This window comes from Atractosteus spatula, chromosome 19 (assembly GCF_055471065.1).
Source record: "Atractosteus spatula isolate fAtrSpa1 chromosome 19, fAtrSpa1.hap1, whole genome shotgun sequence".
NCBI classification, from domain to species: Eukaryota; Metazoa; Chordata; class Actinopteri; order Semionotiformes; family Lepisosteidae; genus Atractosteus; species Atractosteus spatula.
The window spans coordinates 11,074,194-11,089,883 of NC_142724.1; the positions used below are offsets into that span (position 1 = coordinate 11,074,194).

The 15,690-nt window shown below is 38.2% G+C and overlaps 1 protein-coding gene across 1 annotated transcript; it reads right to left on the minus strand.

Moving 5' to 3' along the window:
• Positions 1-5,433: 5,433 nt before the first annotated feature.
• Positions 5,434-14,761, minus strand: cyp24a1 (cytochrome P450 family 24 subfamily A member 1). The gene is made up of 12 exons (XM_088937099.1): positions 14,410-14,761; positions 13,977-14,167; positions 12,927-13,020; positions 11,935-12,031; positions 11,538-11,629; positions 10,575-10,686; positions 9,696-9,841; positions 8,817-8,983; positions 7,810-7,888; positions 7,179-7,376; positions 6,749-6,860; positions 5,434-5,840 (listed from the first exon to the last, which is right to left on the minus strand). The coding sequence occupies exons 1-11, from the start codon at positions 14,653-14,655 to the stop codon at positions 6,750-6,752; spliced, it is 1,533 nt and encodes a 510-aa protein (XP_088793225.1). The 5' UTR covers positions 14,656-14,761; the 3' UTR covers positions 5,434-5,840; position 6,749.
• Between the last annotated feature and the right edge of the window lie 929 nt (positions 14,762-15,690).

Here is a 15,690-nt window from a genome sequence, read left to right on the forward strand (position 1 = left end):
ATTATTACATTACTGCTAATGTTAACCAACTTCACTAAAATGTGTAAAAATGCATCATGTCTATATACTGCATGTGCTTGAACATGAAAACAAATGACTAAATTGACCATGTTAGAAAATGTTACTTTTGCAAATGATGACTTCATGTAGGGTTCTTGTCTGTACACGGTGAACAGGAGTTCCACATATTTTCTGGTCTTTCTACAAATTTGACCTTTTATTCAAATATTTGTCTGTCCACGTATTTGCCGTGATGCAAGGTTACCTTATACTGTACATCATCTGCAAAAAACTCATAGCAGAGGCTTATGTACAGTAGCTTTGCATGAGATGTGGGTAGGGGTGGACCCCCCCTAATGTGACCCAATAGGATAATTTGGGTTGACATGTCAGTAATGTCAACCCCTGAGGCTCTCTGAATTGACACATTTACCAGATTTCCTGCTGCTTTAGTGATGTACCAGAGTCATACATACCTTGTGAGAAACTTTCTGTCCCACAGCCTGACATGTTTCAGCTTTTGTCCTCAGGAATCATGAGTCATACCAGAGCTAAACCATTTCCACAAGTGTGGACTGGATGGACCACACCTATGAATAATATAGTTCTCTAGGCAGTGCCTAAGAATGTTATTTTCCCTTTAAGCTCTCTGTGCCCAAAACAAATTCAGATGCATCTATTATTTATGCATGAATAGGTAGTGCAAAACAATGCAAATGGATCTCTTAAATTAAGACGCTATCGTTTTCATAGTAATTACGTTTTAGCGGTAGTCCCATAAGGAAGCAGTTCATACCTGTTTTAACACCTGAAACTATTTTAGGGTGTGTTTAGGCAAAGTAAAGTCTTAAATATATTCTCTATGTTCTTAAAGGTGGATGAAGGCACTATCCCGATAAACAATGCAACAGCAAAAGGAATGTCATCTTTTTCTTCTTTTGCTGTCTTTTATTGTTCTGTTTACCATCACAGTAGTGTACCCTGCTTAGCCAGTTAGTTGTCTATGTAAATTAGAATTTGTAGAATCAGTAGGTGATGCAGTGATTGGCGTTGCTGCCTCAGAGTGCTGGGGTCCTGGATTCAATTCCTGGGGTGCTATCAGCATGGAGTTTCTATGTTCTCTCTGCATTAGTGATGGTTTCCTCCAGGTGCTCCAGTTTGGTAGGATGTTTGGCTGTGTCTGTGTGTGCCTTGGGATAGACTGGCACCCCTTCCATGGAGTACCCTGCTTTGTGCCCATTGCTTGCTGGGATAGGCTTCAGTTCTCTTGCCCCCCCGAATTGCATGAAGCAGTTAGAAAATTGATGGATGGATCTTGTTAAGTAAAGGAATAATGATAATAAATACTAAGATATGGCTACAGTGCTCATATATAAACACAGTTAAACTGGTCTGCCACTGCTTATCCACATCTTCTATAACACTGCACAGCTATTTCCTGTTTTCTGATGAGTAAGCCTACATTTTGCACATGCAGTTCAAGAAATTGTCAGTGTCATCTTTCACCTGATGTCAGTTTTCACAATTAAACCGTGTTTAGTTGCAAGTCATACAACAGTTTGTGAATCACAAACATAACCTTGATGATATGTTTATAAATTCACTATATTTGTCATACATAGTTTCATTTTTGGGCAGCAATGAAATATATACAGGTATATACTAACAAATTCAGATTGTGGGTCCTTAAATCCAGGCTGGATCTATTTTACCAGGCACATCATTATTTTAGTTAAATCACATGAGAGTTAATGTGTAACCCATATCAGAAGAAAATCAATTTTACATGACTTTTGGATCTTAGAGTGATAATGGTCTTATCTTATAATCATTGACATAAGCTGCCAGTGGCGCAAAAGAACTGCAGAACTCATTGCCATTTGAATGTCCTGAATGAACATCTATTAAATAATAACCAAAAAAGAGAAAAAACTACATTTTGAACTGATCTGGCACAAGGCAATCAGACTTCATGTTGACATAATAGATTAACCTTGAATATACTGTTTAGATTGCTGCCGTGCAAATAAAAGAGGATACAAATTTGTTGAATTCATGAATGAGGGCAAATCATTTTCTAGAATTCTTAGAAAAGGGATGCAACACACATGCGTCACTCAGGTTTAATTGAATTTTTTTTTTAAATATATAGTAATAAAATGTCTTCTGCAGTGTCTTTCTTTTTCTTAAAGTATTGTTTAAAAGAGGTGTTTTGCATAAGTAACAGTATCGTTCTCTATATGAACATTAAAACTTTTAAAACCACTTAAAAATAAGAAAGTTCTTCTTTAACTCAACAAAATCAACCAAAGTAATAATGATAACAAAAACATTTTATACAGCTCTTTTAATGAATCTCTGACTGCAGAAATTACAAATGTGCTCCAAAGTCTACCTTAACCCTGACTCCTCCTCCCTCAGCCCTCAGACTTTGAAAGTAGAAAGCCCTCAGACAGAAAGTTGTCATTTAATATCAATTACATGTAGTTGCACTTTTGTTGCACGCCCTTAACCGAATGAAACTTTGAAATGAAAATGAAAGGTTCCAAGTGTTTTTTTTCTGCTTTGCAAGTTTTCAATTTTTATTAGATAGCAAGATTAGATTTTTAATTGGAGCTCCCTTCATTACGTGTCTCTTAAGTTGAACTGAAGCCTCAGCTCAGGTGAATGACACAGGATGAAATATTTCCTCTGTCCAGGCAATTGTCCAAAGTAAAGACTATTGGGAAACTCCGCGGGGTGCTGTGAGGGGGAAGATCACTGCTGCTGAGTGGCTTTATGCAAGTATCCCTCTTCCTGCAGTATAGTGCTTTTACTACCACACTCTACTCTTGAATACCTTATTTTTAATAGGTAAGTTCTTGATTACACATGATTACATATCAATACAACCTAGAATATGTTTCAGTTACAGTAGCTGTCTCTAAATCAAGACTCAGTCCTGTAAAAAATAAACAGTATCACCACAAATATTAAAAAGGATTCTGCAACAAGTACAAAGCAGCCACTGAGTTTGCACTCCATGCCTAGACAAAGATAATCATGGAAGAATTCTGGCATTTATACTTTAGATTCAGAACTATAGACAATCTGGACAGCACCTTCTTTGTGGTAACAAGGTAGGGACCTACAGTAGGGTTAAAAGATAGCCAGCCATCTTCACTCCAGCACAACAAAATGATTTAAATGCATCAAAATCTTAGTAAGTTCAAATAAATTTTGCATCATTCTGACACACTCATAATTCTGCAAGAAACAGGATGGCCACCTGCCATTTTCTTCTAATAATTCAGTTTGCCTCTGTCTTGGGAACTGCTGCACCTTCTTCATCCTGGCGTTAATCCCGCATTGGCAGGGTCCGCTTGTCGGCACGCCCGTCTCCATTTGGCGCGGTCATAGGTGTGCTCCGAGGCGACATTCACTTTCAGTGATCCGATCCATCCACCACTTCTTGGGCCACCCTCACGCCCGTCGACCCTGCAGGCTCAGTCGCTGTCCATGCCACCGTGTGCTCGCCACGTCTCATCACATGTCCATACCATCGCAGTCTTCCTTCTCGCATCTTCTCCGTTATCGGTGCCACTCCCATGCGTCGACGTACATCATCATTGAGGACGTGGTCAAATCTTGTTAGGCCGAGACACCACCGGATCATCCTCATTTCCATAATTTAGTTGAATCTTGGCTGATATCATGAACAAGCAAACTGCTTCTGATTTGCACCTCCCAAGCTGATCTGATGTGATTATTTATTCCAGTTAAATAGGGACTACTAAATGATTGGTGCAATCTTGCCTCTTAACTACTCTATTTCACGTTTGGCCAATAAACTCCAATTTTGGTAGCTATCATTTTCAGAACAATACTACTGTATATACATATTACAAAATGGTGTTCCTGCATTAACTGCTTTAAATGCCATTTTATTTGGAAAATCCAAGTTACTATTGTCTTGTGAAGCACTGCTCTAATTGAACTGAAACCTGGCAGATTTCATCACACTAAAATTTAACATGTTGCAGAGATGTTGTTTGCACACGCAACAGGACATCACCTGCTTGGTATCAATGTCTGTTTATTCCTTCTAAATCTATTTGTCCAGTGAAATCCAAATCATTCTACTTTCTCCATATCTCGCAGTTCACTCACACTGTGGTACAGTTGTCTTTCAACGTCTGCCACAATTTTTTTCCACATGAGGGCTTTTTTTTCTACACTGCATGAGTAGGGACTGTGTTTTTATTCAAGTTAATTCCCTAGAAATGCTAACTGGCACTTGTTAAGATGAATGAGTGTTCAAGAAACATAGAGCTGTCGTTGTCAAATCACCGTACTTCAACAACAGTATCTCTTATTGTAATATAGGACTAAATAGGTGGTTAACTGTTGATGTCCTACACATTACTGTGAAATTACTGCTACCAGGTACTGTTATTTTATTATATTAATTATTAAATTACTAATATTGATAAACTATTTTATATAGCACCTTTAAAAATGGCTTCTCAATGCACTTTACAGTAAGAAAAAAAATACACACTGAGAGGAGACAGAATTCTATGATTACAGCAAGTGTTTGGGATACAGTAGGAAAGCAATGGGGCAGATACAGAACCACTTTAATAAAAGCCCTTCTAAGGGAAAAGGTTTAGACTCTCTGATATCCTTAGGGATAGAATTCCAGAGCTTTGGGGTGTGGCAGGAAAAGGCCCGGACATCCATAGTGTGTAGACAGGCTTTGGGGAATAAAATTAGAAGAGCCAAGGTTGCAAGGTATGGAGCAGGATGATATTAAGTCAGACAGATTCAGACAGGTACTGAGGTGTCAGGCCATGCAGAGCCTTATAGGCGAGCATGAGGAATTTGAAGTTGCCACAAAACCTCATAGGAAGCCAGTGCAGAGACTCCAGAAGAGAAGATAGAAGGAAAGGCCTTGGGATCACTTGGACAAGATCTGGTGAGGATTCTGGATATACTGAAGTTTAGCCAATGTGAATTTAGATACCTCAGTGAGTAGGGTGTTACATCAATCAATTCAATAGAAAACAAAAGTAGTATTGACCAGCTTTCAGCAAGTTAGAGACAACATAGAACATAGTCAGAGTACTTCTCGGAGATATAGAAATATTATTATTGTTAATAAAAAGTAAAGGACACATTAAGGAAAATGTGTTAACTTTACTATACATTTAATTAGTAATTATTCTGCATAAAGTATTTATTTTAATATATTTGATTAAATCACTATTAATCCTAGGCTTTTATAATGTATAGCAATCTGTGTTTGTATCTTTCTTTTCATGTTAAGACATTCCCTTCAACTTGAAGGGTTCTGTAAAAACACTTTTAAAGCACTTGGTATGCATTTAAAACACTTTATTGTTTTTTTTTACATTTCATGACATAAAAATACATGCAAATGCACAATGCTTCTTATGTACAATGTGTTTATAAAATCAATTTTATTATTACACAATGGGGTTATAATTTAGACAGTAAAAAATAATGCAGTATTCTATACATGACAACCTTATATACAGATACACTTCTATATTATATATTCATCTCACATATTGGGTGAGATATGTAGAGATGGGAAAGAACAGCTTTCCTGTTATGTTCATATTCATTGACCATATGGAGAGCTCTGAGATATCTTGAATTCAATATTGTTTTGCCTTTGAAGGCGTTTTTGGCTGTGAAAATGTTCTTTCTTTCCGTTTTTTTTTCCAGCTTTCCAGAGTGCAACTACTTAAGAGGTGTCTTCAGAGAATCAGTGGACAACAGCAGCATCTTTCTTGGAGATAATGTTACCCTGAAGCTCCAACAGAGGATGCCACCTGTTCAGAAAAAAATAAACAGAAAAGCAACTACATTGAGATACTTTCACGTTTCAAAATTGATGTGTTCTTGATTGCCCTAACCACTTAGATGAGCAGTTTGAGCCCTGTGACCCTGTGTTTGTACCTGGATCATATTGCTAACAAAGGGGTCTCCTATCCTGGTCCTGGAGGCCTGGCCTGCTCATTCATTTTTCAGGTCTCTTTGAAGGACCTGCTAAACTGGTCCAATTAAACCAAAAGGGAGCTGTTTTAGATTAGGAGCACAGCTGGACTGAAATATTGTAGGCACATGGCCCCTTCAGGACTCAGATTGTCAAACCCTGCATTATTCAGGAATCACATTCTGACTGCAAATCTCCAAGCTTAGGGAAGGATTAGTGAATAAGGGTTCCACAGCTTGAGTAGGCTCAGGGGTGCTATAGGTGAGAGAGGCTTCCTTCCTCCAGGGGTGAGCCTGTGCTACAGGGATGTGCTGTGTGTGCTGTGTTAAAAACACAAGTGGCTCAAAGGCACAGAGATGGGATGAACGAGTCTGCCTGCACATTCCCTCTCTCCCCTGTGTGCAGTCACATGATGCATTGCAGGAGAAGCAAATACAAAATTTGCAACTACAGGGGAAAGGCAGAGACAAATACAACTACTACATCTCAGAGGGAGACTGAGACACTGTAGCACATCCTCAGTTACACCCTGAAGGCAGCACTCATAAGCTGTTTTTACAAGAAGAGTTGACATCATCTTTGAAGAAGCAACACGGATTCATAATGCACACACAAAATATAGTGACCATCAAATGACCAGCATTAATTTTCTTCTTTTCAATATTGAGTCCCTGTGTGTCTGCTGTTTTAGGTAGGTTTTTTTTTGCTTTCTATTATGGTGTTACTCCCGACTGAATCTATTACCTCATCGTCGGATAAATGCCACTGGTAGTTCACGGTTGGGAACCAACGTTCCAGAATGGATTGCTTCCACTGGATCACTATCAGTTGGCACAATTTCAAATTCCCTTATAATCTGCAATCAAAAGAAAACACAATGGCTTATGCTGGAATCAGCTTATAGACAGACGCATAGAGGCATTACGTAGTAGTAAGAGATGAACTATCTGCGCCACCATCCAAAACTGACAGGTTAAAACTGAATGTGGGAAATGGGACATTAATTGCAGAAGTGAAAAACATTAAACGTACTTTTATACAAGTCTATTAAGTTAAACATCTGTTAAATCATTGAAAGCAGAATATGACTTGATGTATCGTTTTGTCGGGCTGTCAATGCAGACTACGGTACCGTCCAGTCTTCCTGTTGATGCCAGGTTAATAATGTACTTACCCAGCACAGCGCTAACTGGAGCTGCAGTTCTGCTAAGCGCCGGCCGATGCACATTCTCTTGCCTATGCCAAAGGGCACATGTGTGAATGGGTTGATTGTATGATTTTGCTGCAGCCAGCGTTCTGGCTTAAACTGCTTGCCATCATCAAAGTACTCCTCATTGGATCCCATGGCGTGGCTGTTGATCATCAAAATGGTCTGCAGAAATAAAATAATTCATGGCACTTGAGACTAAAATGCTTAAATCATGGAACATACACAGAATAAATACAAATGTTACTTATAGGGTTAAGGTGATGTGAAAAATGAGGAGGCAGTTTTGGGAAGTTATCTAATCACCTGTTGCACAATTCTTATATTTCTTATTGCCCACTGGGGAAAAAAAACACAATGCTGGATACTTGTTTTTTATTTTAATCAATTGACATACAAATCCAAGAAAAAATATTTATGTTTTGTGAAAGGCTGAAACAAATAGAGCATTGATTTTTTTATCTGAAGTGCATCTGAAGTGAACAGCCTCACTGATTTATGCTTGACGTGATGCTTGTCTGTTGTCACAGCCTGTTTCGTTAAGAACTGAGTCTGCAAGATCTAAACATATTGCAGTGAAACAGAGGGTATTACTTACTCCCTTAGGAAGGACATAATCTCCAAGTACTGTTTCTTTGTCTAACGTCCGACTTGTAAATGGAACAGAGGGAGACAACCTGCAAAAAAAATGATTAAATTAGAATGATGACTTACTGATCTGGCATGAAGTAGGTTAGTATAGGCATAGTATTAGTATAGTATAGTTTCTGAAACTGTTCCATCTCACACCAAATTTAAAAAACATCTAAAATGAAAAAAAATGTAAAGGTTTTAGAGAATGCCTAAGAATTTAAGATCTTATATCAAAATTTATGGTCACAAGAAAAGTTTTTTTTATGAAATCTGCTCCATCGCATACAATAAAAAAAACAAGTAATAAAAAGTTATTTTATCAATTTCACCTTTAAAAGATTACAAATAAGTTTAGAAAAGCTCTTTTTTATTTTTTAAAGAATGGCCTATTTTCCTATATAATATTAAGGCTGAATGTACAGTATTATCAGTATTGTCATTATATTGTCAATATTGTATTATCAGTATCAGTATCTCTGCAACAGCAAGAGATCAGTTTTCAACATAGTGTCCTCCAATGGATACAACCTTGAATGGACTGATTAAATATGCACAAGAAGAGATGTGTCTCAGCTTTGGTCCATGTACCTAAATGAACTAGGGAACAAGACTCATCTTTTCTGACCTTTTTGTGTGTTTAAAGGAAAACATGCCTTTGATTGGGGACGAGATTCACAGCCTAGCTTATTGTCTAGCTCTGTGAGGCACCCGACTTGGGAAGAAAAACAGTTGATTGCTCAAATAAGTCTTAATTTACAGACCTGACCATCCCCATCATATCTGACTATCTCTATCACCACTATGACTGCGTGCTAAAAGTCAACCCGATTTGCTGCTCCTCAGGATCTGTGTTCACAGTTTATTAGATGAAGTGATCTTTTCATAATAATAATAATCAAAAATACATATCTGGCAAGATATAATGTGAAACAAAGTGGGGTCAGAGGCCTGTATTGAATTAAGTGTACATACCGCATTGACTCTTTCAGGCAGGCCTTGAGGTAAGGCATTCTCTTGAGAAGTTCTGTAGTAGGGACCTGATTGACGGGCACCACGTCTTTTATTTCCCGGAGAAGTTTCCCCTGAGCGCACGGATTGCGAGAGAGATTGAACACAGCCCACAGCAAGCCGTTGGCAGTCTGCAACACAAGGAAACGGTCCCCTTTCATCATTTGTAATACAGATCGCCTGTTCTCATTCATCATGGTTATATTTGCCTTTATTGTTTATATTGAAAATCAGGAAATTAATTTTAACAGCAGCTGTTGTAAACACAAAACATTTGGATAGGTGATTTTTGTCAATTTCATATGTTGGTAGCACACTTCTAGAAGTACAGATTTTTTTCTTACTGCGAGAAGGTTATTCTCGATTTATTTGCGACTGGAGCAGTGCTGTTCCACTCACTCCCTCTAGTGTTTGATAATGTCTCAAAATGAAACCTGCTTGCTGATTCTCACTGAGCACCGTACTCTCTAAGAATTCAATGGATACCAGTTTGAAATATTCATATATAGAATGTAATGGACATTACAGCTTCTTTGAGTTTTTGTACTTAAATTTATGGGAATAATCATACATATTTTTGCTATTTCACTTCTTCTGAAAGTTTCTTTTAGTTTAAAATATCTTTATTATCCATTACCATGGATACCATAGTGTGCTGTAATAAATGATTCTTAAAAACATCTCTCATGTAATACGTCACTTAAACTTGAATAACTACATTTTTAACTTTAAGTAGAACATGAAAGCACCTGGGCCTCTATGCCTCTTTAATGTGACTGTACTTCCTATGCAAGTATTGTGCTGCTCATGTACTGTTACACTTCTGAGAAAGGACTGCCTTACCGTTTCTACTCCTCCAATCTGAAGCTCAGTGGTGGCAGCATACAGTTCCTTCTTGGTCAGGTGGCTGCGTTGGTAGATATCACAGAGGAAGTCATCTGCAGGTTGCCCTGAGTGTCTGTTCAGTCTCTTGTCAATATACATTTTTGCTGGGGGAAAAAAATAGAACAAAAGGAATATCTCTGTCCTTTTAAAATATGATCTTAAGTATGATATATACGTACAACTTCTTGAAGAGAAAATACTAGAAAGGAATCAAAATCAAATCTTTATAAATGCTTATTCTTGGTATATTTCAAGTTTGGGGAGACACTTTTACTGTTATTAGTTTTTCCCCATGATGAATACAAAATAAAGTGAAGTTTTCAAAATAGCTTTATATTTAAGCCATGCTTTAGCGCAGAGTAAGAAGCATATGATTAAATCCTTGACAGTCTTCTGATTATCAGGTTTCCTGGAAAATATTCTTTTGACTTAATTGTAGGTTGTAATTATTAACAACTTACAGTTGTTACAGTTCAGGCAGATAATAAAAAAATTAAACTGTGGTAACCTTGTGAAGAAAGGGTGTACTATATGTGTATTTATGTCAGGGAACACAAACATTTCTATATATGGCGTGAACAGTGAACACAAAATATCTATAGCATAGCCTTTGGTCAACATTCTTAACCTAATCATGCTACTACAAACAATTAGCAGGATTTCTGCTAAGGAGAGGTCACTCAGTTTATTACACCATATCTGGTGAAAAAAGATGCTCTGTGTTCCACACGGAAGGCAATAGATCGAAATCTTATCACCTATCTGGAAACATGCTTTAAGTTGTTCCTAGGTCACATCACCTACTTAGTAATTCTGCTCATTTTAAGTTCCGCATACCTGTACTAAATATACGGTCCCAGGCATCTGTGTGGTCTTGCCATGTCTTGGTGTTTAAGCTTTTGTGCAGCTCCACAGGAGTTACCATCATCTTTCCAAAAGTACTCATCATCTAAGGCGGACAAAAAGAAACAGCAAAAATAAACAATGTGGGCTGGTGCTGTACGCACCTGAGTACCTGCCTGTTGTTTTTTTAAAATCATTTACTAGTATTTTGTTAGTTGCCATGTAGTTCATCATCAGCTTGTTTTTATTTCCAGAAAAATATAAATGTTATATGTTGGGAGCTCCCGATGCAAGGCAAATTCCCTTAGAGGGATTCAAATATTTCAATTCAAATCCAACAATATTAAAAGTTCACACACCTGGGTAAAAATGGTAGTGTGTGCCTGTTCCATTTAACAACCCTGGATATCATTAAAACCTAGTATTGACTCTTTGGTGTCTGTGACCTTCTTTAGACTAAAAGCTGATGATTATATTAAAAGGCTAGTTTTGACATTTTGGTCTGTCTGACTTTCTACTGAGAAAGGTCCACAGACATACGTGCTAAGACTCATTATCTGGAAAGGTTACCCTTTTCCCCCCCAATGACAATAAAATGTAGAATCTTCTCAACAAACCCCCAACCCTGAATTTTTCACCGCCTGCTTCTGAGAATGTTAATGGCAAGCCAGTGCAATAAATAAGACACGCATTATCTTGTACAGAAAACTGGAGGGCTATTCTGTGAATGCTCAGATGCAGCAAACTTAATGAACCTAGTTTTCTAGAGCCTTGTGAAGGTGCATTCAGTTCAATGTGCTGTATTAAGACTGGAACATTTTGCCTGCCACTTCTACTTCTTTGCCTCAAAGTTATTGTTAATTGTAGTATTAGCTTTATTACAAAAGTAATAAAGTTAGCCTCTCAGATAAAGCCCTTTATGTGTAAAAGGGCCTAGTTTTTTTTTCCCCCACTTACTGTTTTTATTGCTGTAATAAACTTCAGTGCTTCTTCATTCACATTTTTCTGCAGTAGGCCAAACCTCTTGTCGTACAGCACTAAGCAGATAGCTGGACATAGATAAAACATGAATTAACAACAGAAAGAGCCACATTGCAATATTAGAATACTTAATAGATCTGATGGACTGTTCTGCAATTGTGTGTGTTACAGTATGTTTAAGGTCCATTTGTTGATCAAGTCCTATCATGGTGCTTCACGTTCTTTGTCTTTGTCACTCTTGAAAGGTGAATTGGTGAAAGGTGAATTGTGCAGAGAAAAATAAATGAAATGTACATATATTAATATCCATAGGTCATAAACTTATAACACTCTTCAGTATAGATACATGTGAAATAAAATTAATCAAACTTACTTTCAAAAGACCATTTATTCAGCTCACAGTACAAATCCGGAATTCTGCCATTTTTGTCACTTGCAACTCCAATCCTGTCAATGAAGTCAGCCATTACCTGTATTTTTAAACAAATTTTCCATGTTATTTATGGCACAGTTATTAGAAGTGAGCTATTATTTTAGTGACATTATAAATAATTTATATTTATTTATAGTGTAAGTGTAAAGCAAATCACAAAATGGATTTTAGGTAGTTATCTTTCATTCTCATAAGCTTTCCAGAAACCAGTCAGTTATCAATCCTATATAAGAGGTTTCACAGAAAATGTCTGGTCCCACGCATAAGAAACTTATCTCGCCCGTAATCACAGGGAGTGAATTCTGTCACCGTGGTAACCACTGTACACTCAGGTTTCAGGCATGTCCTGATATTATTTCTTCCTGGAAGCCAGTTTTATTATCAGGAATTTCTATGACACAGCAGAGGATACTCAGCAGTACATGTTCTGTGGGGCCCTTGTGGCTTTTTCTCCATGACGGCTATACAGTTCTTCCTTTGAGAAGTAGGGGGTTCGATTTTGCTAGCTGGCCTTACTGTTGCCGAAAAGCTACAGATCCTGAAATATTTTCCCCTTCAACTGCTGTTAGGGTGGGGTTGCTGTTTTTTTCCCCCATGGATGTATGGCTACATCTGTCAGCCACCAAAGTTAACCACACCTCTGCTTCTGTACAGAGAATGAGATGGGGTCCATGTCACCATACTAGTTGTGATCACAGGTTAAAATGATGGGTAATGAAAGGGGGTGAGAATTAGGGGAAGGAGAGATGAAAGAGGGGGAGAAGCAGGGAGAGGGAGATGCTCAGGGATTGCTTTTTTCCCCCTTGATGTTTGACTCAAATGTTATTGGATGTTAAAACCCCCCCAAAAGTAACCAACCAAAAAAATAATAACCTTCCAGGATTGCTGTAAAACTGTTCTACAACCGGGTTCAGTTTTAAAGGATAAACTACCTGATTGATTTTTCCATCCAGTTTTCCTACTTCTGTAGGCTTCATGAGCTTCTGTTGAAAGGCGCTCCTCACCCTTTGCCAGTCTTTTCCCTCGCTGTGTGAGAGAACAGGAGACGGAGAGTCAGCTTCTGATCGCAATAGTGGAATTAGTGGGATTTGAATATATACAGAATGGTGTTCTATATCTACATAATATCCAAATAATTCAAGAACGACGTCCAAGTATTTATACATCTATCTGCCCACTATCATGAAGCCCCAGGTAACGTTCGGGAAGCAACAATGAAGCAATTCTGCTACATTTCAGACTCCGTTCAGAATCGCGTAGGGCGCAATACAGGAGTAAAATCCGAAAAGGACTCTAGCCCATGTAAAGAATATAATTAAATATATAAAGCTATACTTTCACCTAATGTGGTGTCTCTTGCGATAGAAATGTATTTAAAAGGGACTGGGATTGTTACTTTAAAAGACATCACTATAAAAAAAAACCACCCATTAAATTCCGCAAAATCAAACTCGGAAACCTAATGCAATTTACGCCATTCAGAAATGCTAGTCGTGTCTCTACAAAATATTTTCGCCACATTCTGTACATGTTGGAGGACGTGATAATAGCTTTAAGGAATTTACCTTTAAAAACAGGACTTTGGAATCTTACAGCTTGACTCAACAGGGGAGCGTTAATTACTTTTGAAATAATGCTTTGCAAAAAAACTAATTTTTTCAGGTCCTTACTAGATCGGGCTCGGAAATGCACTTTTCCGCCTTCACAAAGCAGGTTAGCCTATACGGATTACCCCGCATTACACAGCATTTCAATTACACGGACCACATAAACTGGAGGGGAAATAAAATATCTTGGATCTCCCCCTCCGTGTTCTATTTCATTCGTTATTCTTTATTTTTAATGGTATTGCTATTAAGTGAAGGATATGTCTAAATTCCTTCGTAATTAATAATACATAAACGGGAGTCCAGACTTGGTGGACACAGGTGATAGTGCCAGTCGCGTCTCCTCGCTGGGGAGAACTGCGCCTCCATACTCACAGGATAAGAAGCCCGTACGCCTCGTCCCTCAGGTCTCTGTACGCTTTCCAAGGTTTGATTTCCAGCCGCTGCGGGTAACTTCCCTCCTTCCTGTACAGAGCTTCCAGCAGGCAAGGAGCGCCAATGTGCACGGACTCAAAGGAGCCGAGCTTCATTCGAAAGATCTTCCCGAACTTCTTGTGGTAATCAATCTGGAAAGGTAAAATACACCGAGACAAAAAAAATGTATATTAATTTACACGAGAGAGAGAGGGCGAAATATTGCATGACGAAAATTAAAACGCCTTTGCAAAATTCTTAAAAAGAACAATACTACGCCGATTTGAATCGCTTCTTTTGAAATGCTTCGGTCTTTTACAATGCCATTACGATGCATTTGCTCTATGTCACACCATTACTGCTTTATTATAAGAAAGTTCTTAGGGATTATTACCAGTGCCTCATGCTGCCTTTTCAGACCTCCCTTGCGGAGGAGCTCGATAAGGCTTCCTACAAGGGGCCAGCTCTTGGGTCCCGGTATGGCAGAAAGGCTGTGCCCGCATGGGGATACAGGTAGCTCTACCGCAACCTTGGTGTCAAGCGCGCACGCAGAAGATGTTGGCATGGAGCGCTGGGTCCCCAGTGGTTTCTCTGTCAGGAAACCCAGAATCCGGTGAGCTTTCTTAACTTGCGTTCTCATTTTGCCAATTGATTATACACGCACGGCACTTCTCGCTAGGCAGCGTATAATTTAATATATTTGTTTTCTCTCATTAGCAGAAGGGGTCACGGTTGCTGACAATATATACCCTAAGGGATGATAGTTACAACTGATCGCTAAACCAATCATGAACCTTTGCAGATTGGTGTGGTTGACGAGCCCACCATTCATTTTTGGAAGCATGCTGTGACTATCGCATGACCCCGGGTAGACCAAGGAAGTGCCTTTGCTCATTACTCTATAAATAAACAAATACCCAGGGTGACACAGTTCACTTGGAAACAAATTCCTTTCCGACTTTGACGATTGACAGGGAGCTGATATGTGTGTGTAAATGCTACTACTACAAACACCGCTAGGAAGCTCGCTGAACAAACATTTGTTCAATTTTGCAACCCTTCGATTTTTTATTGTGTTTATCGTCAAGTGTTTTTTCCTTAATTACAATAGAGCTAAACGGCATTCAGGTGATTTCGGACTCGTCACTTAGATGAATGATCGGGTTAAATAAGTTGTTGATTTCCGAAATAAGCCAACACCTGTGTAACTATTAAGTGCAGTAAACGCTCTGCATTTTATGTAGAACATTATGTATCGCTGGTAATTTTCTGTTGCAGAACGAATAATAAATGTTTGATACAAACGTAATTCAGAAACCTATTCTTTTAAACTTCAACAGCAGCGTGAATGTCATGTCCAGTTTTCTGTCTTTCAGTCCTGCTTCATATATGCGTTAGGATGAGGTACAAGCTGTAAAGGCGGTCAAAACATTTAAAGCTTCTACAACATTGTCCTTTTTGTCCTGTAATATAAAGTATAAGAAAACAAGGCATTATTCAATTTAATATGTCAGAATATCTATTGAATGACTGATGTAGATTAATATAGGAATAGAGACCAATAGAAATACTCATAGGTAAGTGGAACATCTGTTTTGATGGGGGGGAAAGCACTTTTTATAATAACAAGAATGCTCTTTATCATATTGTATGCAATACCATGCATCCTTCTGAA